This window comes from Bos javanicus, chromosome 8 (assembly GCF_032452875.1).
Source record: "Bos javanicus breed banteng chromosome 8, ARS-OSU_banteng_1.0, whole genome shotgun sequence".
Lineage (NCBI taxonomy): Eukaryota > Metazoa > Chordata > Mammalia > Artiodactyla > Bovidae > Bos > Bos javanicus.
Genome location: NC_083875.1, coordinates 9,067,900 through 9,094,534, shown reverse-complemented (window position 1 = coordinate 9,094,534; position 26,635 = coordinate 9,067,900). Strand labels below are relative to the sequence as shown.

Here is a 26,635-nt window from a genome sequence, read left to right as displayed (position 1 = left end):
ATAAGGTAGGGACTCTGATTAGTCTGCATTTTTACATGTTAAGTTTTCTATAATAAAATGTTTTAAAAAGTGAATGCTGGTATATAAGGAGAACTGTCCCTGGAGTAGAGTGGGTAACCCAAGGCATCTACTGGTGAGTTAAAATGATCACTAAGTGGCCTAACTGAAGCTGGCGGTTCCATTATCCCAAGAGACATCACTTAGGGCTCCAAGAAGGGATAAGGCAGAGGGGAACCCAACCGTGGCCGAGCGGTCATCCCACATGCATGCTGACTCAGACAGGAACACAGAGGCCAGCACGGCGGTGTGTTTCCCATGTGAGATCATGGATTGGCCACCGACAGTCACTACTAATGTTAGAACAGGGTTTTTCCCTGAAAGAGTCACAATTCCTCTTCGCTAGCAAAACAGGAACTGATTCTAACAGGAATATTATGTAATTCCAGGGAACTGAGGAGACTGGGAAAAGCAGGATGAGGGGGAGAGAAGAGCACAGGATGAAGGTGGAGGCGGGGAATGGAAACTGCCCATGGGCTCCTGAAAGGGGCCCAGCCCAGGACAGCTTCCTGCCTGCCTCACCCCTTCCAGCCAGCTCCTTCGCTCCCTGGATTACCACACAACTTTCAGGCCATTAAAACATGATGGGGGTGGGGGGATCATTTGGCGGGGGACATGATGGGGGAGTGAAAAAGCCTCTCTTCTCCACAGCTAACAAGCAGAACTGAGGGGACCCCAGGGAAAGAGAACAGTGGGCTAATGATGGGGAGCCAGGCCACTTTCACTGTAGAAAGAACAGTAGTCCAGTGGGGTGCCTTCAGGAACTGGCCAGGAAGTATGGGGCCCGTAAGCAGCACGCTTCTCAGGCTCAGTGGCAGAGCTAAAATCGCAAGCTCCCAAAGAGACATGTGCACATTTTTAAAAAGCTGCACCAGGGTATGTACGCTGTGATCCTGCTTTTGAGATGCCAGGAGGTGGCAGACACCATCTCCAGCATGCCTACACTCCTCCACACTCCGACGTTTAATTAGGGTTATCTCTGGGTGTTTGGATGATGGCTTTCTTCCTTTTTCCCTTACCCTCAATTTAATGAGAAAGTCTTTTTTTTGGCCACGGAGCATGGCGGATCTTAGTTCCCTGACCAGGGATCAAACCCACACCCTCTGCAGTGAAGGTGCAGAGTCTTAACTACCAGACCACCAGGGAAGTCCCTGGATCATGCCTTTTTTCTTCTTCTAAATCCATACCTATAGGCAGTAGTTTTTCTACAGTGAATATTTACTGCTTTTATAATAAAGAGATCATTTGAAATTTACACACACACAAACAGGGGAAAAAAAAAAACCCACAAGCTTAGGGCAGAGTGCTCTTTCCTCCGGGATAATCACACTTAGGGCAGACTGCTGTCATCCCAAGTGGCAGGTGTAACCTTGACTCTGAACTAATAACCCCAGGAGGCATTTTCTGAGTTCCCTCTGCCACTCGCCCAGCTCCTTCCCGCATCCCTGCACCTCCAGGGGAAGTCCCTATGCGTCTCCAAGGCCTCTCCCCCTCAAACCCACCAGCTTGTGTCTGGTGGACACAAGGGACTCTGGTGAGACCCAAGGGAGAATGCCTTCAATCACATGAAGTGACAGGAGAAAGGAGCCCAGTGACAAGGAAGGAGGGTTAGCAGGAAGACGTGGCTCAAGGGAAGAGAGGCTTTGGCAGATGGGTCCACAGAAAAAGGACATCATGGCATCAGGTGAAGGGTGAGAAAAAACAATAGTAACAGCAAGGAAATGAGAGGCAAGTGAATGCGTAGTGAGTGGGAACAAAGAAAAAAGTGTGACAGCAGGGAAGGCCCGAGCGACAGGCACACGTGCTGAGCTAGTACTTTACTGCTGCGCTGATCAGTAGCCCAGATCGGCTCCCAGCTCGGTACTCCTCATCCCCGGGAACCACACTACCGTCCACTCGTGCGGCTGCCTAGCCGAGTCAGACCCCAAGTCCTGGGGCATCCACCCTGCCCTCTGGTATCACTCAAACCTGCTCCTTTCTCTAGCTTGGCCCAGGCTTTCCAGGCCCTTCTGGAACAACAGCCTCTCCACCAAGGGGTCTGTTTAGTCTTGCCCCCTCTGGCCTTCACTCTTCTTTCCTATCTCCTGCAGCCAAGGGGTCTTTCTAAATTGCAGAAATGATCATGCTCTTTCTGTGCTTCAGATCCCTCAGTTGCTCCAAGTGCATGCAGAGTTCCCGGCGCGTGTCTGCACAAGGTTCCCTGGATGCCTGTCTCCAGTATGCCTGCACTGAAGAGCGCCCGGCACATGGCAGACTCAGGAGTTGCTCATGATTAATGAAGGAAGTAAAGCAGATTCACAGTAAGACAGTCTTAGAATGGATTTAGGAGGGATTTGCAAAAGGCATGCCATATGCAGACAAGGGACTCATGCAGTTTCGTGATATTTTTAGGTCTTTCAGACTAACACTTTATCAACAGGTGAACATAATAGGGAAAAAGCACTAATTAAGTGCTTCCAGGTGGGCTTCCAGGGTGGCTCAATGGGTAAAGAACCTGCCTGAAATGCAGGAGATGCAGGAGATGTGGGTTCGATTCCTGTGTCAGGAAGATCCCCTGGAGGAGGACATGGCAACCCACCCCAGTATTCTTGCCTGGAGCATCCGATGGACAGGTGAGCCTGGCGGGCTATGGTCACAAAGAGTCAGACACAACCGGAGCAACTGAGCACGAACAAAGGACAGGACAGGATCACTCTAATGTGTGATGCACGGCCCACAGTGTGCATGACTCAGATTAGCAACAAACGGCATTCTACATTGTATGCACGTGTGTATACAGATATCACACGTATATACGATGTGGTTACAATCTGTGATATTACTTACGTCGTAAGGTATATTCAGTTCAGTTCAGTCGCTCAGTCGTGTCCGACTCTTTGTGACCCCATGAATCGCAGCACACCAGGCCTCTCTGTCCATCACCAACTCCCGGAGTTCACTCAGACTCACATCCATCGAGTCAGTGATGCCATCCAGCCATTTCATCCTCTGTCGTCCCCTTCTCCTCCTGCCCCCAATCCCTCCCAGCATCAGGGTATTTTCCAGTGAGTCAGTTCTTCACATCAGGTGGCCAAAGTATTGGGGTTTCAGTTTCAACATCAGTCCTTCCAATGAATACCCAAGACTGATCTCCTTTAGGATGGACTGGTTGGATCTCCTTGCAGTCCAAGGGACTCTCAATTACATATAGTTATAATATATCGTATGTACAACTGAACAAAATAAACCCCTTTTCACTGAGACTCCCATCTGACAGGCTATCCCAGGTCACTGCCCACCTCCTCCCCAGGCAGGCACCTTCCATGCCCAGGTGGATGCTGGCCCTCCCCATGCACTCCTAGTCCCATTCCACACTGTCTTCTTCCCCAGTCACACTGCCCTGGCTGTGGCTCTCAGTGCACGCATGCACGCACACCTCCAACCCTCGCACCATCTGCGGCGTGCCTACTGCAGGCGAAGACTTTGCTAGAGGTGGAGATCTGCCTTGAGGAGTTTCTAGAAGTATAAGCTTGTGTAGTTCCTGCTCTCAAATGTGTATCCACTCTTGCTTGCATTCCCTAAACTATTTTAACGAGCAAGTGTCTATATAATCCTCCATTAGCCAGTCTGTAAAAATTGTCAAGCCAAATGATTATTTATGACACAAGAGTTTTCTGAGCCAAGACTTATGTTCCTGAGCCTGGTCTGTTCAAATGTCTTGTGCTAGGCGATTATTTTCCCACTCAAGAGCCTCTAATGGGCTAACCCTAAGGGAGGAACTCAGAGATCCACCGGAACGTAGGCACTTGCTTTAACTTTTATGGTGAAAGGTCATTAGTTTTAATAACCAAACATAAAGGAGTCTATCTTCAAAAATAAAAGTAGAGTAAGTTTACGAGTCATTTAGCCTCAGGGACCTCTGTCAAAAAGCAGCAACATGAATACAGTTAATGAATGTTGTTATAACAAATCATGGTAACATGAGTCATTTCAGTGTCTTCCTTATTACCTGTGGAGATCTGACTTAAGATAAACTTAAAACAAATATTATTGCAATGAGTATCCATTAACATATTCAAACAAGAAGCAAGATAACTCAAACAGGGTGTGTGAAAGCTATGCTAACCAGCATAGCTTTTGTACAAGGAAACTACATCCAAAGATTTAGGAATTTGAACAAATGTAAACTGTTAAAAAAGGGATTTGCTAGTGGCCTAGTAGTTGTTTGTCAATTAATATAATAACTCTCTTCACTGACTTTTCCGTTCAGAAACAAGAATGCAACGGAACCGTGAGGGGGTATTTCTAGGAACGGTCTCACAAGAACCAAAGTTACCAATGCTCACTGACTGGTAATTTGTCACCAATTAAAATGTGTAATTACCAATATATAGCTTCTGTAAACATTCACACATACACCTCTTTTAACCAAGAAGAAAAGGAATTTTGTTTTCCCACAAGAAGTAGCTTTGTTATGTACCTGCTGAAGGCTGAAGCAATGTGGCGAAGTAAAAAGCACCAAGCCTTTTGCCTGTTATTACTTTCGCTTTTGTTCAGCTGTGCTACATGTGGGATCTTAGCTCCTGCCAGGGATTGAATTTGTGCCCCCTGCAGCGAAGTACAGAGTCGTAACAACTGGACCATCAGGGAAGTCCCTATTATTAGTTTTAAAATGAGTGGGAAAATAATGTATGCCTTCAAATTAGACTTTTAGAATTTAAAACTAAAATCCAACTGCACCAGTATTTTTAAGATGGCTTTTTTTGTGTTGTGATATCAAAAACAAAAAGTGCTCTGAATTCTTCCCGGGAAGAGAAAGACCATTTATTTATTGTATTTATTCAGGGCAAGCTTCCTTGCGTGTGTCAGAACAGGAACTTTAACATCACTGTAGAAGAGAAACAGTGATAAAGGAGGTGGAAGTCAGAAAAAGCACACCACGCATTTCCAAATATTTACAGAGGGTCCATGTTCTGCCCACTTAGAAAGAGAAATGCAGATCAAATGCAAATCAAAACCACTATGAGATACCATTTCACACCAGTCAGAATGGCTGCGATCCAAAAGTCTACAAATAATAAATGCTGGAGAGGGTGTGGAGAAAAGGGAACCCTCTTACACTGTTGGTGGGAATGCAAACTAGTACAGCCACTATGGAGAACAGTGTGGAGATTCCTTAAAAAACTGGAAATAGAACTGCCTTATGATCCAGCAATCCCACTGCTGGGCATACACGCTGAGGAAACCAGAAGGGAAAGAGACACGTGTACCCCAATGTTCATCGCAGCACTGTTTATAATAGCCAGGACATGGAAGCAACCTAGGTGTCCATCAGCAGATGAATGGATAAGAAAGCTGTGGTACATATACACAATGGAGTATTACTCAGCCATTAAAAAGAATACATTTGAATCAGTTCTAATGAGGTGGATGAAACTGGAACCTATTATACAGAGTGAAGTAAGCCAGAAGGAAAAACACCAGTACAGTATACTAACGCATATATATGGAATTTAGAAAGATGGTAACGATAACCCTGTATACGAGACAGCAAAAGAGACACTGATGTATAGAACAGGCTTATGGACTCTGTGGGAGAGGGAGAGGGTGGGAAGATTTGGGAGAATGGCATTGAAACATGTGAAATGTCATGTATGAAACGAGATGCCAGTCCAGGTTCAATGCACGATGCTGGATGCTTGGGGCTGGTGCACTGGGACGACCCAGAGGGATGGTATGGGGAGGGAGGAGGGAGGAGGGTTCAGGATGGGGAACACATGAGAAATAAAGGAATAAAAAATAAAAAAATAAAAAAAAGAAAGAAAGTGGGCATTCATTTAGAGAATCAGAAAATTCAAGTTTCTTGATTTTAAAAGTGAAAAAGTCTAAGATTAATGCACTCAATAGCAACAACAACCACTTGGACGGGGGTAAAGTGCTAATATCAGAGGAAAAAAATATCACCAGACCCACAGCGCTAAGGGTTATCAAGCTTCCTCCTCAGCCAAGTAAGCTCGCAGAATTCCTCTGACTTGGTTACAAAGAACTTGGTTCACTCCCATATGCTGTCTTTCTTAGCTGCTATAATCAATGAGGTAGAAAGGGTTCTTTCTAAAGGTGCCAACAAAAATTTTCAACAATCAATGTCACCTTAAGTGAAAGAAAGTCTTTACCTTGTAACTTCGTGACACACTTTATAGTCACTACTTATTTAAAAAAGAAAAAAAAAAAAAAAAAAAATCAAGACTCCCATAGCATACCTAAATTGGTAAAGTTAAATTTAAGGTGATCCCACAGTTTTTAAAATTCAAGTTTATGATAGGGAGTTTCAAATATTATGACAGTCATAAAAAACAACCAAAAAGGCCCCTATCCACAAATATTACTTGAATCCTTTTCATACTGCCTACCATCCCTTCCTTTCAACTGAACATAGAATTTGTATGGGTGAATAAAATAAAGACTCCTTTAATTGCCAGTTGCAGTTTAAGCAAAACTATTATCCCCACAGAAGAAAGGTAAAGATACTGCATGAAGAGAATTAGCTGATGACTTGGGATGCCAAGTGGTAAAAGAGCTCAGAGATGGAGAAATGGGTTCAGAAAAGAATGAGATGGAAGGTTTCTAATGCTGCAAAGCATATCTAATAACCACTGAATGCACAAAGCAGCTTGTTTGCACTGATAAGAAAGACTTCTACGGAACTGTATGCAAAATCTAGGGACTGGGCAGCCTGTGTAGGAGGGCTCGCATCTGAAGACAGAGGACCCCAGGCAGGTTGAGGGCGCAGGTGCTGTCCCCCAGGCCAGACGGAGCTGCCGGGAATTTTGATTTGGTTAATTTCCACCAGAGTGAAGACAATCTGTAAGAAATCCGATGAGTCAGAACCTTTCAAACTTGCATTACAGCCTCCATTCTGATATCCACTTGGCCATCAAATCATACTCCAGAGAAGAGAACAGGAAAAGAAAGGCCAGTAATTCTCTGTTATACAGAAGACCCAGTGAGTGAGGCATGCCTCGTCCACTGCTGTCCTATTTGTTTAGTTTTATCCTGGTAATAAATTTTCCTCTAAGCATACAATGTTTAGGACATAGGAAAGCCCTAGAAAATTAACTTATTAACTTCAGATAGATTATAAAAGTCTGTTGCTCTGCTACATTTCTTTACGGGTAATTTCTCCTTTTAGTGACCTAGAGCAGTGTTCCTCAACTTTCTGGAAGAGGCATAAGCAGGTGGTTTTTCAAAAAGAGGTGTCCACAGTCAAATAAGTAACAGAAGCTTTGAAGATATACCATGTTCATTACCACATAGAGAATTTTAAGAATGCAGTTAAAAAAAAAAAAAAAACTTGTTATGTAATCATATTTTTCATCAGGTGTTTCCCAAATGTATTCAAACATGTGACATGACAATCATCAACTTCCACCCTCAAATATCTATTAACACCGTCTCATGTTTGAGGAACATCTTTGGGGGGATCCCTCCCTTACACCAATGTTGACAGTAAGAACCAACCACGAGAAACAGCACCACGGTGTGAACTGAGGCTGATCCGGTCTCTCTGACCCTCTGCACAGCTGCCCTAGGTCAGTCTGCAGCACCGGGAGGCTGAACTACAGCACGAATGCTCCTGAGTTCAAATCAAAATCCCGGTTTTACGGCACAGGGCCTCACACTAGTTTGAATCCTCAACAAAGTAATAAAATCTCTGAATCTTCCTCATATTCCACACCTGCCCTGCCTACCTCTCAGAGTTGGTATCTCATGATGTAAAATGAAACAATATTGAGACTGTACTCGCTAACCCAAAAATGCCATAAAAAATAAGGCATTATTATTACTGTTGACAAGAACGACTCCTTGTCAGTTTAACAGCCTGGACCTTCTGTATTTAGCTCAGACCTGCCAGGGAGAGTCTGAACCAGTCAATAGTAGTTCTACTGATCTCAATGAAAGTTTTGAACCTGTGGTTGGTTATAGTAGGCAATATATTTGCTATCCAAATGACAACAACAGTAAAACTCACAACAACAACAGAAGCTTTCTAAAGACAAAAACAAGTTTGAGTCATGTAGATTATTGCAGTCTGAGAGTATCAGCACACAAATATTTTATCAAAAATAAAAAGAGAAGCTCTGAGTCAGAGATACAGAAAAGAAATCTAAATCATAGACGCCTGGGATCAAAGATATCTGAAATTCACTTTTATTCCTAGCACTTCATCATCATGATAAAAAGCTCCAAAGACATCTTTTGGTAATTTCTAACAATCTAAAGAAACAGTGAACTTGTAGCATACTTTCAGTCACAGAGAAATTCATAATTATTTGGTAATTACGAAATGGTACAATAGTAACTAATGTCCTTTCAGTTTCTGATGGAGAGAAGAAATCTGCATTAACACATCAATGTCAGAAGAATCTGTCACCCTAAAATGTGTTAAAACTATAAGTGATGAATTAAGCTAAGACAACAACTGCTACTCTACTTAATCTTTAGGTCTTACATTTAAGTCTTTAATCAATTTTGAGTTTATTTTTGTATCTGGTGTAAGAAAGTAGTCCAGTTTGATTCTTTGCATACAGCTGAGCAATTTTCCCAGCACTATTGATGAGACTGTCGTTTCCTCGGTGTATAATATAATCTTGGCTCCTTTGTGATAAATTGACCATATAAGCCCGGGTCTGCTTCTGGGCTCTATTCTGTTCCTCTGATCTGTGTGTCTGTGTTTGTGCCAACACCATACTGGTTTTGATGACTACAGGACTACAGTTTTGCAGTATGCTTCATTCTTTTTTTTTTTTTTAAGATTGTTTTAGCCATTTGAGGTCTTTTGTAGATACACAGAAATTTTAGGATTTCTAGTTACAGTTCTGTATTTTGAGAGCAGTTGCATTCAATCTATAGATTGCTTTGGGTGGTATGAAGACTAACAATATTAATTCTTCCAATTCATGAGCACAGGATATCTTCCCATGTATTTGCATTGTCTTCAGCTTCTTTTAACAGTGTTTTCGTTTTTAGACTATACGTCTTTCACTTCCTTGGTTAAATTTGTTCTTGTTATAAAGTTCCTAGGTATTTTATTCTTATTCAGGCAATTATAAGTGGGACTGTTTCTTAATTTCTCTTTCTCATTGCTCATTACTAGTGTAGAGAAATGTAGGTTTCTGTATATTGATTAGCTTCTCCTAGAGTGTGTGTGATCTGGGTAAAGCTTTCAAAGCCCACTGAAGTGTGTGCATGTGTGTAGGACTAGAATACTGAGAGAAGCATAATGGTCAGCACCAAGACCTTATTTAAAGATGACTTTCAGGCCTTCCCACATCCATTTGCCCCAAACATAACTGATGAATGAGCTGGTGTGGCTACATATATATATGTATATATTTTTTTTTACCAGCTTTTAAATAGCAGGTGCTTCAAAAAGGAAAAGTCAATATGAAGGTATACTTTGAGTTGATATATATTTATAAAATAAAACCATAAAATGGAAATTATTAAAGAGAAAAAATAAAATTTCTTATTATAGCTCAAGCTTGCAGCTGGACTCCTGATTATGAAAAGTCAACCAGGAAATTCAAAAGCTGTGCTGGGTGGGTATTTAGAAGTCCTTTGGCAGTAAGCTGCTGGAAACTGAAACCCTTCCACATCATCATCAATTGCTTTTGCAACTAATATGATGCGGGTCTGGGGGCTGCAAATAAGTCACTGCTCAGTAGCTCCCTCTAGTGTCAGCTTGAGTGAACTCCGGGAACTGGTGATGGACAGGGAGGCCTGGCGTGCTGCGATTCATGGGGTCGCGAAGAGACAGACACGATTGAGCGACTGAACTGAACTGAACTGAACTGAATGGTTTTCCCAAATTATGCACAAGAAACAATTATTTGATATTAGGAAAACAACCATCACCTCCCCCCCCCCCCCCCACACACACACAAAGGCTTGCCTCAGTGAGAAAACCCTCCCCTCGCCTCAGTTGTTAGTTTGGTTAGGGACTATCTGTGCTGAGCTACATATGTTGCCTGCACCTCACCTTCTACTCTAAGAAAAGTTGCCCCTTCCATCCACATGTATTGTAAGAAAGTGAGAGCTTATACCTAAAAACACTTACAGAAAAGAAATTAGAGATGGGGACTATTCCTATTTCTTAGAAAAATAAGTGCAGCATGATGTTTCAGATTTATTTGAATAAACTACAGGATTTGAGAAAGGTTTTCTATTTGTCCATATTTTAAGTTTCAGTGCATTTGGAATCTATTCTATTTGGACAGAAGAAAAAATTTCAGAAAATGGTAGGCCTAGATAAATGTATGACAGACCTGTATTTATGTTTTATACTATTAACTATATTTGAATACGTTATCTATGTAAGATAGTCTCAGTAAAACTGACAGGACTTCGAAACGCCTGAAGCATTTCAGTGTTGTTTTTACGTCACAGGATAAACAGTTCCCTTCAGGCCCCAGAAGCCTGGCAGCTGCTGGGGAGATGAATGGACCTGTCTGCTCTTGCTTTCCTTTTCTCCAGTCTGGCTCTGCTACTCACCTTACTCTGCGTTCCAGGTCATTCCCACCACATCTGCCTGGCTTGTGGAAGTCCACCTGTGATGGGATCTGAAATGCACAGGTGAGTGGCTAGCCCAGACGAAGTATGCAGGAAGAAGCACAAATACTTGAGCCAAAGCCAAATGGGCAAGCGGCCCACAGAGGTCTGGAGTCCCCCTCTGCCACTCCCAGCTTGGGCACAGGGAACAGAACAAGATGTCCGCACGCACCTGAGCACGCACAGGGGCCGGGAGATGAGAAGTCAGCGGACAGCGGTCAGAGGACAATGTTCAAGGAGTATGGATTTGAACATGGATCTTAGAAATGTTACTGGGAAAAGTAGGGTTTTTTTTTCTCCAAGTTAGGGTAACTTCCAACAAAGCTGAAGAGGGAACCTGTTCCAAACTGGAGTCTGGGTAGTCTTGGCTGGGCTATCTGTCACCACCTGCCTCCTGGAAAGCTGGCAAAATTCCTGCTGAAGGTCGGAGAACTCACAGGGCCGAGTTAAGACTGAGACCCAGGTCTGCAGTAAGCCTGTACCTCATCTACTACCCCACACCGTTCTTCCATTTGTTACCTCTGTTCTTTAAGATTTCTGTTCATCTCAGTTTTAATTTAAATTACATTTTTTACTGACAATGTCACTGCCACAAAGTACCTGGGCGCAGGTACATTACCTAGTAAGAGTCTGTTATTTGGCACGGGCCTTAGGGCTTCAGGGCTGCTTCGACACTGGAAATGTATGTAAACAGTGGCAATGTGAGGGTGACCCTGTCACTAAACTGGGCTTCCCTGGTGGCTTAGACAGTAAAGAATCCGCCTGGAATGCAGGAGATCTGGGTTCAATCCCTGGGTTGGGAAGACACCCTGGAGAAGGGCGTGGCAGCCCACTCCAGTGTTCTTGCCTGGAGAATCCCGCGCAGAGGAGCCTGGCGGGCTGCAGTGCATGGACTGCAAAGAGCCAGACACGCCTGAGCGACTGGCACACATCACTGTCACTAAACTACACTGATGCGATCGGATGTCACTGCAGAGTTCTATACAGTGCCGACAATTATACAATGTCAACGGGAATTACTTTCTGGCTCTTTTACTGTAAGCACTGTTGTGAGTAAACTGGATTTCTCTGGGTCATGGTTAACTAAAACAATAGAATGGAGTTCATCTACACATGATGGTTGAGAATAAAGTACAAATTCTTAAGATGACACGAGCCTCAAAAAGAAAGGCCACCACTCTCTTGTCCTTGGCCCCCAGAGCCTCCAGTCACACACCTACCAAGGCGAGCGCTCAGCAGAACCCACGTAACAAAGCATGTGGGCAATGAATCTGCCCAACTCTCCTCTCTGCCCTCTGCCTATGCTGACGTAGTGGCCCTGCTGGATCCGTGGCAGAGGTCTGCTACATTTTAGTATCACAAGCTCAGCAAAATAGAGACAAATACATTTCATGTACATACTGCTACTAAAAATAGAATGCTAGAACACGCAAAAACTTAAGTGAATTCTTTCTAATATCACGGATTAATCTGGCCTCATCCTACAGAGAGAGAAGTGAGGTGGGAATAAAGACTGAAGACTCACACAACTGCACCTCAAAGTCAATTTCTCATGTGCTAAAGTAGAAGAAAATGAATATGATCCAGGTTATTTGTTTGTACTTCTTGCCAATCATTTGAAAGATAATGACACTCTTTACATTTGCTTTTTGTCTGAATGAGTCTCAAAAATGATCTCTCTCTCTCTCTCTCTCTCACACACACACACACACACACACACACAATCTTATCCATACTGTCCAGATGAGGAAGCAGAACCATAGGACAATTAAGTAGCCAGATAACAGTGTAAAGTGAAGAATGGAATCCTCTTACCTAGACTGTGGTTGAGCCCAACCTCTACAGACTTCAGTTTCCTTTTCTGAAAGTCAAGGGGAGAACTAGATGGTCCCTTTCTGTTCTAAAACCCTACAACCTGCTCAAAGTCACACAGAGGGTTGAGTGAAAGAACGGGGATTTGCACCTAAGTTTTCTGGCTTTTGAAACAATCAATATTCACTGAACTATGGCAAGTCCCTTCTAATAAATACAGCATCCATTGTCCTTCTAATCTGATCCTGGATGTTATAAACCTGTGATCAGTAACTCAAGAATCCTAATACCAGCCAAACAAGTTTGCCTAAAAGATAAAAGCACTTCTATCACAGACCGTGGATTTCATCACAGCCCCACAAGAGACCCTGCTGGTCATAGAGTAAGAGTGGTAAAGAAAACATTGCATCCTGCAAGGGAGCCACTGAAATGCAGCCAACTTACAACACTGTCCCTCCAACATGAAAAGGAAGTAAGAGACGTATTAAATGCCTGACAAGTCATGACTCTGTCCTATGAATAAGCTGAAAATGCACAGTGAAGATAAGGAAAGGAACCCAAAGATGTCAGAGAAATGAGCAAATAAAGAGCTTGGGGGATGGGGGAGCAGAGGGACAAGTCATAAATCAGAGGAACTCCCTCCCCAGGAGCACACGGAACAGTTTCAGGAATAAGCTCAGGGAGCCAACGACACCTGAGTCCCCTGGCCGGTGAGACAAACCTCTGAGACTTCACGCAGTGAGTAACTCACGAGTCAAAGACAAGTCCCTCTGAATTTTTCACTGCACATACAAGGGTAAACTTCACTATGAAAACAACTTTCACTCGTGGAAAATGAAAGTGAAAGTTGCTCAGTTGTGTCCAACTCTTTGCGACCCTATGGACTATACAGAGCATGGAATTTTCCAGGCCAGAATACTGGAGTGGGTAGCCTTTCCCTTCTCCAGGGGATCTTCCCAACCCAGGGATTGAATCCAGGTCTCCTGCATTCCAGGTGGAATCTTTACCAGCTGAGCCACAAGTGAAGCCCAAGAATCTTGGAGTGGGTAGCCTATCCCTTCTCCAGCGGATTTTCCCGAACCCAGGAATTGAGCCAGGGTCTCCCGCACTTGTGGATCACTAATCAAATCTGGATACTGTAGGCCTGGAAAAGCTTTGCATTCCACTCCTAAGTCTGATGATAAAACCACCATTTTTCGAACTTGTTCCCCATTCTGGGACTAAAGTCTCTTTGCCAGAAGCCAAATGATGACAAAAACCTATGAGTTACCCTGTACTCCTATATCTTTCTTCCTGCTTGTCATTCCCAGATCTAGATTTCCCAAGCAGGCACGAACAGACAGAGGAGAGTGGACCCAGGAGAAACCAAGGACTCTGCTGTCTCTACACCTCATCTCTGTGCCACGCCATCAGGATGATGAACTGTAAGTAAGGACCATGGCCGAACTCTAGGTACTGGGGAAGGAAGTGCTCAGAGAACAGGCAAATAACGTTCTGTGAAAGAATCAAAATATCTATTCTCTGGTGGCATGCATCCTTCATCCACCATTATTCCCTCTATCCTCTGGCTTCCATCCTTGATTTCTATTAATATTAACACAGATGACAAGAAGACTTATTGAAAGGATTTAAGGGAGGAGCAAACTAGGACACATTATGACAAAAATAAACCAGGCACTAATGACTTTGCACTTGAAGAATGACCATGACATTGTGACCTACCGAGGAAATAATTCAACCATTCCTTGAGCAGAGTGAAATAAACATTAAAGAATATTACAACTAACGGGTTCTTTGACAGATTTTATATTATGAAAACTTTCAGATATATACAAAATTGATGAACTCCCAATATTTCTGTCAATGACTAGCAAGGTTTTGCCACATCATTACTTCATTCTTTTGTTCTTTGCTAATGTAATTTTATTAATTTTTTTTTGCTAATGTAATTTTTAAAGCAGTAACCAGAAGCTTAACAATTCTTAGGTACAGTTATCGATTAAGAAACAGGAAAATTAACCTGTAACTAAAACAATACATTTGGATTCCCATGAGTATTAAAAAAAAAAAGTTCAATCTATCTAAGCATTTAATTATACCAACTAACTCACAGTTATCTAGTTTCTTAGTAAGCAACTATTAGAGACAGTGGGCTAGGGCCTATGAATGAACAGAAGCCGTGGCCACGGTCTGATGGGTGAACGAGGGAGACAGGGACTCTCCCGGTGGTCCAGTGGGTGAGATTGCCTTCCAGGGCAAGGGTGCAGGTTCTATCCCTGGCTGCGGAGCTGAGACTCCACGGGACTCATGGCCAAGAAACCAAAACGTAAAAAAAAAAACAAACCCAGAAACAATATTGTAACAAATTTAATACAGACTTCAAAAATGGTCCGTGTGGCTGCATGAAAAAAAAATCTTAAAGTTAAAAAAAAAAAATTAAAGGGAGAAGTGAGACAGACATGATGCAAAGGAAAATGAAGAGCTAACGCGCTAAGGCAGCACATGGGGAGAGCAAATTCAAACAACTGCAGAGGTTGGTGAAGAGAGAGGCCGCGGCGAGGAATCCCTTCCTGAAGGTGCAGCTGTGACGCAGGCCCCCGAGGGCAGGACTCCCTGTCTGCTCTGCCACGGCTGCATCACTAGTGCCCAGCAAAGAGGCATTTAGTCAAAATCTGCAGAACACATGAACGAGCCAGGACTCTAAGTCCAGTGCTTGCTCAACTGAGCAACTGTGTGTCCCCTCTTCCTTCCTCGATGGCAGGAAGCAGGACTAGAGCTGCATGGGAAGGACTCGGACAGGCAGAGCAGACCAGGCCAGGGCAATGAAGGTGGAGGCAGTGAGGTGGGGACACGGAGACATGAGGACAGAAGCCGCCCGGGGCTGTAGGGGACCGTCCTTGGTGGGGGGCGTGGTGCTCTGCAGCTCGGAGAAGCAGGCATTTGCACCAGGAACAGAGAGCAGGGCGAGCTGGTGGAGGGTCTGGTGCGCTGGTGAAAGGGAGTCAGTGAGTGAGTGTGTGTGTGGGGGGGATGTAGGCGATGACTGAGAAGACACTAATACTACAAGAGAGAGATTTTGAAAGAACAGATGATAACAGGACACTCTGAAAAGAAAAACTGGGGTCAGGGAGAATTTCTCCAGTTCCGAGAGAAATTCAGGGACAATAATGATCAGGACATCAATAAACATGGAAAACCAGGAATAATGCAATAGCTATGTTAAACATACAAAATCAACAGAGTTGGTGATGTCTGACAGGATATGAAGGTTAAAGGAAAGAAACAAATCAAATATTATCCTCAAGTTCATGATCCAACTATGCAGGGTAAATAAGATCCACAATGATGAAAGAGATGCTTCGTGCTCTTAGGTTTGCCCCCTATAACTTGGGGTACCTGTTTCATCTACTCATAGTCGTTCTCACCTGGAGTGACCCCGCCAATGCCTCCATCTAAAACTCAGGACCAGAGAAGTTAAAAGCTTGGCTTGGGGTCATAAGAGTGACCTGAGACTAAAGAGGAGACACTCTTGTCACTGAGTTCATGACCCTTTCCACTTCAGCATCATGACTAGTGTCCACGCATCTTTCCCAACAGAGCGATTATAATTCTGAGAAAGGCACGCCTGCAGCAGGCGAGGCCCCTATCTTCCAGCAGAACGCCGTGCATTCTTTCTGCCGGAGAGGAAACCGGAGCCAGGGGCAGACACATGACCCACGACCTCCCACGTGTGCACAGAGAACACACAAGAGGCGGCTGGCCAGCCCCCGGACTCAGCCTAAGAGTCTTCCGCGCCGGGCTCACAGCAACAAGTGTACTTCTGACCGCTCAGAGTGCTTTCTGCCATCTACTCACACACCGCTACGGGCTGAGTTGGGAACTCCACATTTCCACGACACACTGTAGACAACCGAGGAGCTCGGCGAATGAGTTGTGCTAAAATTCATAACAAAGGTGAATATTAGAGCCGATTATTTACCAGCAGAGCCACGAGGCAAGCACAAGAATACTGGAGTGGGTAGCCTATCCCTTCTCCAGGGGATCTTCCCAACCCAGGAATCCAACTGGGGTCTCCCGCATTGCAGGCGGGTTCTTTACCAACTGAGTAATGCGGGAGACCTGGGTTCGATCCCTGGGTTTGGAAGATCCCCTGGAGAAGGGAAAGGCTACCCACTCCAGTATTCTGGACTAGAGAATTACAGTCCATGGGGTTGCAAAGAGTCGGACACACTGAGCAACTTTCATTTTCACTTTTCATTAGAGCCGAGGGAGAGAAGAGTAACAAAAAATACACAAACTCCTTCACTTCGAAGTGGGGGCTTTTCAGTCTTACCAGATTCATGTTCTGAAGGTAGGAGTGGGAGATACTCAAGAGGACGGGGAGCAGGAAGAGGAAGTCCACAGGAGAGGCCAGGGACAACCTGTAGTTCAGATTATTTCTAGACCAACCCTGTTTAAAGACACTTCATATGAGGAAGAAAATCTGAGCAGCAAATAAAGCAAGCTTTTGGTTTTTTGTTTTAGAATTGGAAAAATGCTGGGGCCAGGATATGAAAACAACACCTCTACCCAAGTCTTTTGAGATAGAACAGCTTACAATTTGGAACTGATAAATGAAGAAAAGGGTTGTTAAATTTTGAACAAAGGTTTTCTTTTGATGCAAAAGGGCTTTCTCTCAGTTTCTAACCTTCTTTCCTTTAGTAACTATTAGCTGAATGTCCCTATCCACTTACAGAATGAGGAACAGACATTTTTTCCCCTTAAAATAAAAATGTGTGAGGAGACACCAGGCTTACTCTTTCAGGGAGACTGAGCTTGAGTGGCTCAGCTACACAAAAGCTCCGCCAGGCCGCAGCTGGAGGGCAGGGTGAGACAGCCACGGAGAAGACAGAACATGGCACAGTGACCTCCTGCCCCACGTTCCCCCTGGGGCAAGAGCGCCTTTCTGGAGAAGCTGAACCCACCGAAGAAAAGACCTGCAAGAATTCTGACCTCTGGGGGTTCCCTAAGGAAAATGCCAACTCGCCATGACCACTCCACAGCACAACTCAGCCGCTGAGAAGTGCTGCCTAGGCAAACAGCTCTCAATCTGCTGCTCACTGACTAACTCTTAGACCACTGAGCAAAGGAACATCAGACAGTGGGGAACTCCTCCAACACGAAAGAAACAAGGCAAAACTAAGAGAGAGAAGGAGCCCGGGGGTCAAAGACAGAAAAACAACCTGTACATCTCATAACATCATGCATTCAGAGACAAGGGAGTATGTACGGAATCCATGAAATAAGAACAAGATGCTATTTAAAGATAAAGATAAATAAATAAAAAGGGACAATCAGGTGATGAAAAATAGCTCAGGGAAATTAAAAATATGAGAGCAAAACTCAAAATTTTAATAGAAAAATTGGAAGATAAAAATCAAGAAAATCTCCCCCAAAGAAGAACAAAATAGGAGACAAAAGATAAGAAAAATCTGAGGAACAAGCTGATGTCCACCACTTACCTAATGATTCCAGACAAAACAAAAGAGAAAAAAAAAAACAAAGAATAAAAAGTAATTTTTCAGAACTGACAGAATAATATGAATCTTCACACTGGGAGGCCTAGCAAGAGTCTGATGAATAAAAATATGCAACAATTGACATTTCCACAAGATTTTCGAAATCCAAGGATAAGAAGATTCTAAAAACTCTTGAAGACAAAATAAAGAAAATAAATATGTGTCATGGAGAGAAATAAGAAGAGTACCAGTGGATATCAGAAGACAGTAGAGCAACACCATCTAAATTCTGAAAGCAAATTCAGTCCAGAATTCTATACCCACACAATCTGCCATGACATTCTGATAGAGATTTTCAGAACTGCAGGCCTTCTTAAAAAGCTGCTGGAAGATGAGTGAGGAGACAGACACGGGATGCAGGCCAGAGCAGGTAACAGGAGCCAGGTGGAGCGGACCATCGACGGGGATAGAACAAGGCAAATCCAACAGCCAGTCCAGAGTGAACGGGCCGGGAGGGCCTGAGGAGGGCAGTGTCCTGGGGAAAACACCGAGCTGACAGACCATCAGACATGAATGACACAGCAGAAAGTGTTGTACGCTGTGCCTAGTAGAGAGTATGGGGAAAATTACAGTTACACCTCGCTCCCCCACCAGAAAACATCACAAACGTGTTAGAGTACACTACTTGGCTTAGCAGGGAACACTATTTAGTCATAAAAATACAAACACCAAACACTAAAATAACACTATATTAAATAATAAGAATAATGCATCAGTATTTTGAGTGGTAAAAGGCCTAAATTCTAACCTACCAAAATAAAAATCCAGATAACGTCAGGAACTAACACATGAAGAAAGTCAATGTAAGATCTGTGCTTTAAATGTAAAGATAAATACCGTATAAGATACCATGTGAAAAATGAAGGTGCTGTAAGAAACAGGCATAGGAGATAAAGAGGCGAGGGGGTATGACAGAGGAATGTTGTTTTTTGTGCTGTTTAGTGCAGCTTAATTTTTTAAATCTATGTGCATATATTACTTTGGAACCAGTATTCAAATTCAGACAGTGTGGACCCAAATCTGGAGCTCTTAACTTTGAAAGAAGGCAGGAAAATTTATAATCCATCAATTATTTTGGAGACAGCTATCTGATTGTCTTTCACCTCCTGATAAGCCTAGGCAATCAAAAGCAATCAGACTAACAGACACGAGTAAGGAGAAAGCATTTATTTTCTCGTATCTAAAATCCTATATTTTTCTATCAACAACAACAGAAAACACAGCCTAAACAGCAAGAGCAGCAGAAAAGGAAAAGTTGGAAAAAACTGCAGTCACACAAACTATAGTTAAAAAATGACTAAGTTTCTTTGATATATGAATTTGTTGGAAAACCATTTATCAACAGCCTGTTTCTCTCCAGCAGAGTCCCTCAAGCCGAGAGCCATGTCATTCCCCTTTGACTGATTAATTAGCCAATCAGGGGACATTTTTCATTGTGAGGCATGATGGTTTATTCCAGCTAATGTTTGGTCTCTAATGGCAACATATTAAAGCCAACTCGGCTATTTTAGCCCCGTGGAGTGACCAAAAGGAAAGGATAGAAGATAAATCAAAAGAGCTCCCTTCAGTTTCCCTTCAGTCCTTAACAAAACCCCCAAGGAGCAAATGGCTGGGGGAAAGATCCTCTACCAATAAAGAGAAAAAACAAAGAAAAGAAGGGTGGAAATGCCTTCAAGCCAGGGGGATCCTTTCCTGCTTCTGAAGAGCAATAATTTATCCTCTGTTGATTAACAGACCACTGATAGAACAGGCACCAAAAAGTCAATACCTAGCTCTTCTTGCTTTTATCAAAAGCTGTGCTCAATAGAAAATCCCGCTCTGCAATGCTTCCTCCTCACTTGGAACGGTTTCACCCGCACTCTGAATTAGACACGGCCAGCGAGGAACCTGATTGAAGGCACTATTTATACACCTGAAGAGAGGCAGCTACCCACTGTGCTACACGTGCTCTAAGCTTCTTACCCTTCTCTGTGCCCTTGACAGGCAAAGCATGGAGAAGGAGAACTTGGAGTATCAGAGGAATACAAGCTCCTACAGAAGACAGATATGAGTATTCACATATCCAGGAGACAGGAAGCACATCTTAGACACGCTCAGTATATACTGCCAAAACACTCAACAAGACAGTCCAAGCACCTAGTCTCCACTATGCAATTCCACTCTTGCGTACATAACACTGCCCAGCTTTCTCACTTGATGGTAAGTGAAGGATTACAAACTAGCAGTCTGCGTCCGGTGAGATCACTGACTCCATCATCATGGTTATTATTTTGTGAATCTTGCACACTTTCAGACCAGGCTATGAGTTTCCCTGGTTCCCTGTCATCTTAAAGTCAGACTACGCACACATTTCCAGTCACATGCCTGGATCCACTGGCATTTGAGTGTGAGGCCTGGGAAGAGCTGTTACTCACGGTACATATTCTTTTTTGTGCTTTGTCTATTCAGGGACTCCTGCCCTTTGGTTCTAGGTTTGGGCGCATCAATTTTCTCTGCAGCTGTTTCTAACTTCTCCAGTAGTCGTGTTAACAATGCCCTAGTCTGTGTTGTTCCCCCAAGGATTAAAGTATATATCAACAGCTGAGTTCAATTCAACAAAACCTTCATTGAGAACCTACTCCATGGCAGGCCTGGTTCTAGGTGGTATGGAGTACAAAACTCCTGCCCTCTAGGAGGTTCCAGTCTACTAAGGAAAGACAGACGGTACAAGCAAACTATTTAGTACCTCAGATAGTGACAACTGCTATGGAGAAAAATAAAGCAAAGGAGAGGGGACAAGAGTATCAGGGATTTTTGTTGTTATTGTTTGTATTTTCTGCTATAAATTAGGGTGTCAAGGAAGGCCAGCTGAGGCGACATTTGCACAAAAATGTGAGCTGGGGACAAGCACTCCATGCAGAGGAGCCACCAAGTGCTGAGAGTCAAGGCAGGAGCCCTCCTGAAGTACTGGAGGAACTGGAGGCCAGAGCGACAAGGGCAGAGCTGCAGGGAGAACCAGCCGAGGATGGCAGTGACCATGAGTGTGTGAGAGCTGGGAGGTGTCGTCACGCGGGACTTCAGGCCCCTGGGAGGGAAACCTGCTATTTCACCTCAACATTATTTGATTTCTTATTTAAACACATCAAACAATTCAGACTCATCTCCTGGAAAAAGGACATAAGTAGATAAAGTCAAAATTGCCCACATACCTGAAGATAAGGAAGAGCAATCGCAGTAACGGTCTCTCCTTTGTAGTCTAGGAAAATGTAAACCCTCAAGTCAAGTACCGTTTCAAATGTGAGTATTTCATGTGTTCGCTTTCCTCCAGAATCAGAGAACCTTCGACCCGGAAGTGCTCACATGCACGGCGTTCACGCTCCCCTATTACAAGACGGCCTCCAGGAAGCTGGCCACGGGGTACATCCTGCACGGCTGGCCCGCTCTGCCAGCCCACGCTGTTTCCTTTCTCTGAGGAGGAATCTTTCTATGAATTTCATCCACCAGTTCCAGTCTGTCCTCTGAAGTTTACCAAACCAATCTGTTCCTTTCCTAGAGGACCCCTGAAACCATTCACACCTTCAAAGTCAGGGTTTCTCTGTAGTCCAGGCAGAATTTCCTAACTGCTCATCTGCTAATTCCCCGTGCAAAACTTGCTTTCCAGATCGCTTCGGCCCAAGTGCCACGCTCTAAACACATTCTTATAAAATACAGCACCCAGTTCAAATACAGTCACCAGTGCAGAAAACACCCCCAACATCTGTTGCTTCCAGCTGCTCTTAAAGCACCCCAAGCCTGAACTCAGGACAGTTACCATACTGCATTTCTTATTTTGACTTAGGTCAAACTTGTGGTCAGTTTACATGTTCCCAGCCTCTAAGTTAATTCTCATTCAGATGAGTTCTTTTCAAAGATTCAATGAGATCTTACACATCTTCACAAATTTGATCTATCTGGCTTTGGTCAAATGCCCCAGCTCAGAGAGAGTATTGTGAATCTTGATTCAAAATCAATGGTCAACACGCTGATAAAAATTACTGAAGTCATCACTGCTGGCAAAAAAATACAGACCTAAAATGTGATAATGAGCTTGTTTGTGGGCTTAGTTTAATTTTACTGCTAACCAAAAGGTGCTTCCTTGTAAAATGACCTTAGCAAACTCTAGGCTGGGAAAGCAACTCAATTCATGAATGGTGATGCCAGGTCCAGGTGAGGAGAGGGAGGCAGAGTGACAGAGACTTGTAGGAGGAAGCGAAATTCAAATTCAAGAGTGCACATCTAGCAAACCACTTACAAAACTCAACCCAATTCACAAAAAAGAACATGAAAATTCAAAACTAATGAGAAACAACCAACCAACCAGGGACTTCCGTGGTTGTCCAGTGGCTAAGACTCTGGGCTTCCAATGCAGGGGCCCGGGTTTCCATCCCTGGTCAGGGAACTAGCTCCCACATGCTGCAACTAAAGATCTCATGTGAAATCAATCAACTAATCAATCAATAATTCTTTTTTTTTAAATTTAACCAACCAAAAAAGAAAAGTCTGCTGGGAAGTTAGTTTTCAGATTTCACAATCAGCAAGAAATGGGAGACACTAAAAAACTATTTCCATTAGTTCCTATCTGGTTGAACTTCCTGATACTCCTTTTTTTTTTTTTTCCTTCTCTCAATTTTTCCCTCCCCCACATTCCCTGTTTCCTTCCGCTATCCAGCTTGTTTCCTGTTTCAGCCTTATCACTACAGAAAATACTCCTAAACCACATAGAGGATCGAGAGTGTGCCCCAGCATTCCTGCTCTGTTTCTCTAAACAACACGCCTCTGGCTCAGGCTTTTGGCAAAGGGTGTTCTTCCCTGAGGTTAGTCTAGTCCACACACCAGGAGGAAAAAAAACCCAGATAATACACACTGTTTTTAAGGCTCCTTGTAATCTATCAACTGTTATTATCATCTATCAATCATTACTAAGAGGATCACATTTAGCCTTTGTGTGAAGCCTCTAAAAGTTTTTTTTTTGGTAACTTTGTCTGGAAAGTACTGTTAGTAATAAACATAAATAGCTCTATACACAGTTAAAAATCAGTGTTGAGACACAACGTATCAATCGTAGGTGGTTTCATACCTCAGGGGTCCTCTTCTGTCTTTTTCCAAAAATGCAGTCAAGATCTGTTTGGCTCCGAGATGAGAGATCCTTCCCTAGAAATACATGATGCCTTCAGTAATACATTCTAGAATAAGAAGCACAAATATAAACTATAAAACTGGGTTTGGGAAATAAATAAACAATTTTGTAAATGACCAACTTTCTCTTTCCCTTTCACTGACTTTTGCTGTTTTTCAGTTGCCAAGTCTTGCCTGTCTCCTTGCAGCTCCATGGACTGCAGCAGGCTGGGCCTCCCTGTCCCTCACCATCTCCCAGAGTTTGCTCAAACTCATGTCCATTGAGTCAGTGATGCCCTCCAACCATCTCATCCTCTGCTGCCCCCTTCTCCTTTTGCCTTCAATCTTTTCCAGCATCAGGGTCACACTGTTTAATCACTAAATACAATTAATTAAACTTAAAAATTAAACAAGTGAACCAGAACCCCTGACTTCCTCTTAACGGGACAAACAAGCCTGAGCATGCAGGTGGAGAGGAAAACTAAATTCTCAAGCTAGCTCTACTACTGGTACACTTTCAAGGTATAATTTCTGGGCCTCTGGGTTCCCTTAGTAAACAGTAAAAATTCTGTTACTTCAAGGAGACAGGAGTTATACTCAATGAGGGTTACAAAATGCAGAATAAAAATATGCTGCTAAGATACATAGCTCCAAAACCCCACCTGTGCACAGGAAAGAGAACATTCTGTATTGACACATACAAGCTCAGTAATTAATTGAATGTATGAAATTTTTTTATAAATACAAATTAAAATTGCTGCATTAGGGTGAAAAGATTTCAGACTTTTTCTGTTTGTTTTTTTCACTGTAATAGTGTTATCATTTTAAATAAAAGGATAAGTAATAAGTAGGAAATTAAATGGCTTCTGGCAAACTGGTATCCAAAGGACCCTTGATTCTTATTAAAAACACTAAACTCTTTAACTTAATTTCAAACCCACAAACCAACTAATTTAAAACTCACTTCTATGGAATTTCCACTTCTACCGACAATACTGTGTGAGCAGCCAACCAAATCTAGTCCCATTTGTCAACTTCATGGTAGATGTATATATAAAGTCTGGAAGCTCTGGGGGAGTGAGGCTCTGGCTTAGACACAGGAATCTGTTTTGAGTTGGAAGCCTGAGTTCCACTGTCACGGATTCAGTTATCTTCTTGGCTTCCTGCAGCAACCTGACTTGGCACAGCACTGTCGTGACCCAGAAGGGTTCCAGTTCACTGGCTACCGCTGGGGCATTCAAATATGATATTGCTCAGTGACTCCATGAAATTAAAAAAAAAAAAAACAAACACCCTGCAATGTAATGCAAAACCAGGTGCCCAAACCAGTCTCTGAGGCTGCCGTACCAGACTCCTAAGTCCAGTCGGCGTGACCTGTTCCCACCTGGAGGGCAGGCTCTGCATTGCTCTCACCCCTCTGCCTGAGCTGGAAATAAAGAAAGCTTCCTGGTTCTAGCTGCTTAGTCCATAGAGCCCAGACAGATGATCCCAGAGGAAGCCTACTCATGAGCAAAATGAAGCCTCCCAGATGGAAACGCAGACAATGAACCGGAATAGTGGAGGATAAAGCTGGCCACTGAGGGGAGACGTGGGCAACCCTCAGGAGGCCTGAGGTCTGTTCTGAGCTTAGTCCTCAGTGTAACCCGTTCCACACTGCAGAGAACATTCAGGGCGGCAGCTTCTATTTCAGAAAAAGGAGTTGTACTGGGATCAAAATACGTACTGGCCACCCACCCCTAAGCTAGCTTCTGAAATGGAACAGACACCCTAAAAGAAATGCAAATGACAATCACTTTTACAACAACTCAACTAAAAAGAATGCTGGAGGGATTAGAAAGCGGGGGGACGGACATGCAAGATCACAATTCTAAAACAGGATGTCAAAACATGAACACACGGAGATGAAAAATGAAGCTAAAAATCAAAGGGAAGCTGTCAAGCTAATAAGAGAATGTACCAATGAAAGTGCAAGTGTTTCTAAAGTTTTGGTGACGGGTTCTTGTATCAGAAATGCTTATCCTTTAGCAAAGTTCACTTAAGCAAATGTGGAAACCAGGACTGTTACAGGCCTTGCTCTGGATTTGATCTGGAAAACAAAACACAGAGAAGAATTAAGAGTCAGAGACCAAAGGAAAGGAACTTAAAGGCAGATGAAACTGTGAAGATGGAAGTGATATTGAAATAGTCATTATTTAATGGTCCTGGTTGACTAGTTTATAAATGTTATAAAATTATGGCCAGTTTTGAATACAATATGTATATTAAAAATGAGTTTGAAAGTTACTGGTCTCCATTCTCAATCATGGTCAACTCACAGCAAACACTGTTGATGAACTTCTCTTAGAGAAAAGGACATCAAATCATTGAACAGAATAGGAAATATATGACATCTGCCTGGATTTGGTTTCTGTACTCACTAGTCTTCAACTGGCCACAATACTCCAAGAACCAAGGATAAAAAGATTCCAGTAGCCAAGCTGATGTAACAAAGTCATGAAAGGATGACCTGATTCTTTCAGAGAACAGCACTTTACTTATGATCATTTTAGCTGTTTTTCTAATAATGAGGACTTTCAGGTGTTCCCTTCAATCAGTGTAGCAATTTGGAGAGAAGAACATGACCCCTACAGCCAGACTCACTTACAACACCAAGAAGCCCACATGGGAAGCAAGTAAAACTGTAAAAAACCAACACAAGAACTTAAGAATCATGGAGATGTAGAGCCTCTCTCAGTTCAAGGGCAAAAGTCATACAGAGCCCAACAAGGGAGCACTGTGTTATAACCAGAGCTCAAAACACTGAGTTTTTTAACTCGTAGTAAAGGTGCAAGGGAAAGGAAATGCAGGTTGAAAAATACACCAGTTAAATAAAAAACACTGAAGTGTTACATAGGTAGCTAGCTTCACTTGCTTCAAAAATTTATTTGCATACCCCAATCAAGAAGGATAAAACAGACAATATTATATTTTGACTTTGTTTTTTAATGAAAACATATAGAACAGATAATAAGCTGAGGAATGGAAGATGAGGAAACTTCTCTGAAAGGGTAATAATGTGAGAAAATCAGGAAACCTGAAAGAATCGAAACGGGGTGAAATGAGATCTTCACACCTGATAATAAGACAGTTGGAATATTTTTTTAAAGCCTGCAATGGTGCTCCTTTACACTTAAATGTCAAAAGAGCCAGAAGAAGGAGAACACCCACCTCTAGCAGAGTCTGGCTGCAGGGAGCCAGCCTTGCCAGGACCCTAAAGTCGGTGTCAGACGAGCAGCTGACCACCAGGACACGCGAGACGAGTACGAGTACTTTCCTTATTTAAGGAGTGAAGTATCACAGATTGTTACAGGAAAAAGAAGTCTAAACACAACGAAGCTGCACAAGTGCTGTCTACACAACCTTCCACCCACTCAGCCACCGCACGACTGGGAGCAAAAAGCCAGGCTTTCTGGACAACCTCGCCCTGTTAAATATTAAAAACATCAAAA

The 26,635-nt window shown here is 43.2% G+C and overlaps 1 protein-coding gene across 1 annotated transcript in view; it reads right to left on the bottom strand.

Moving 5' to 3' along the window:
• Positions 1 to 26,635, bottom strand: part of PINX1 (PIN2 (TERF1) interacting telomerase inhibitor 1) — a 65,796-nt gene that overhangs the window by 18,912 nt on the left and 20,249 nt on the right. Inside the window, exon 6 of the mRNA XM_061425025.1 lies at positions 23,110 to 23,183. Within this exon, the coding sequence (XP_061281009.1) occupies positions 23,110 to 23,183 (74 nt within the window). The remainder of the gene's footprint in view (positions 1 to 23,109; positions 23,184 to 26,635) is intronic.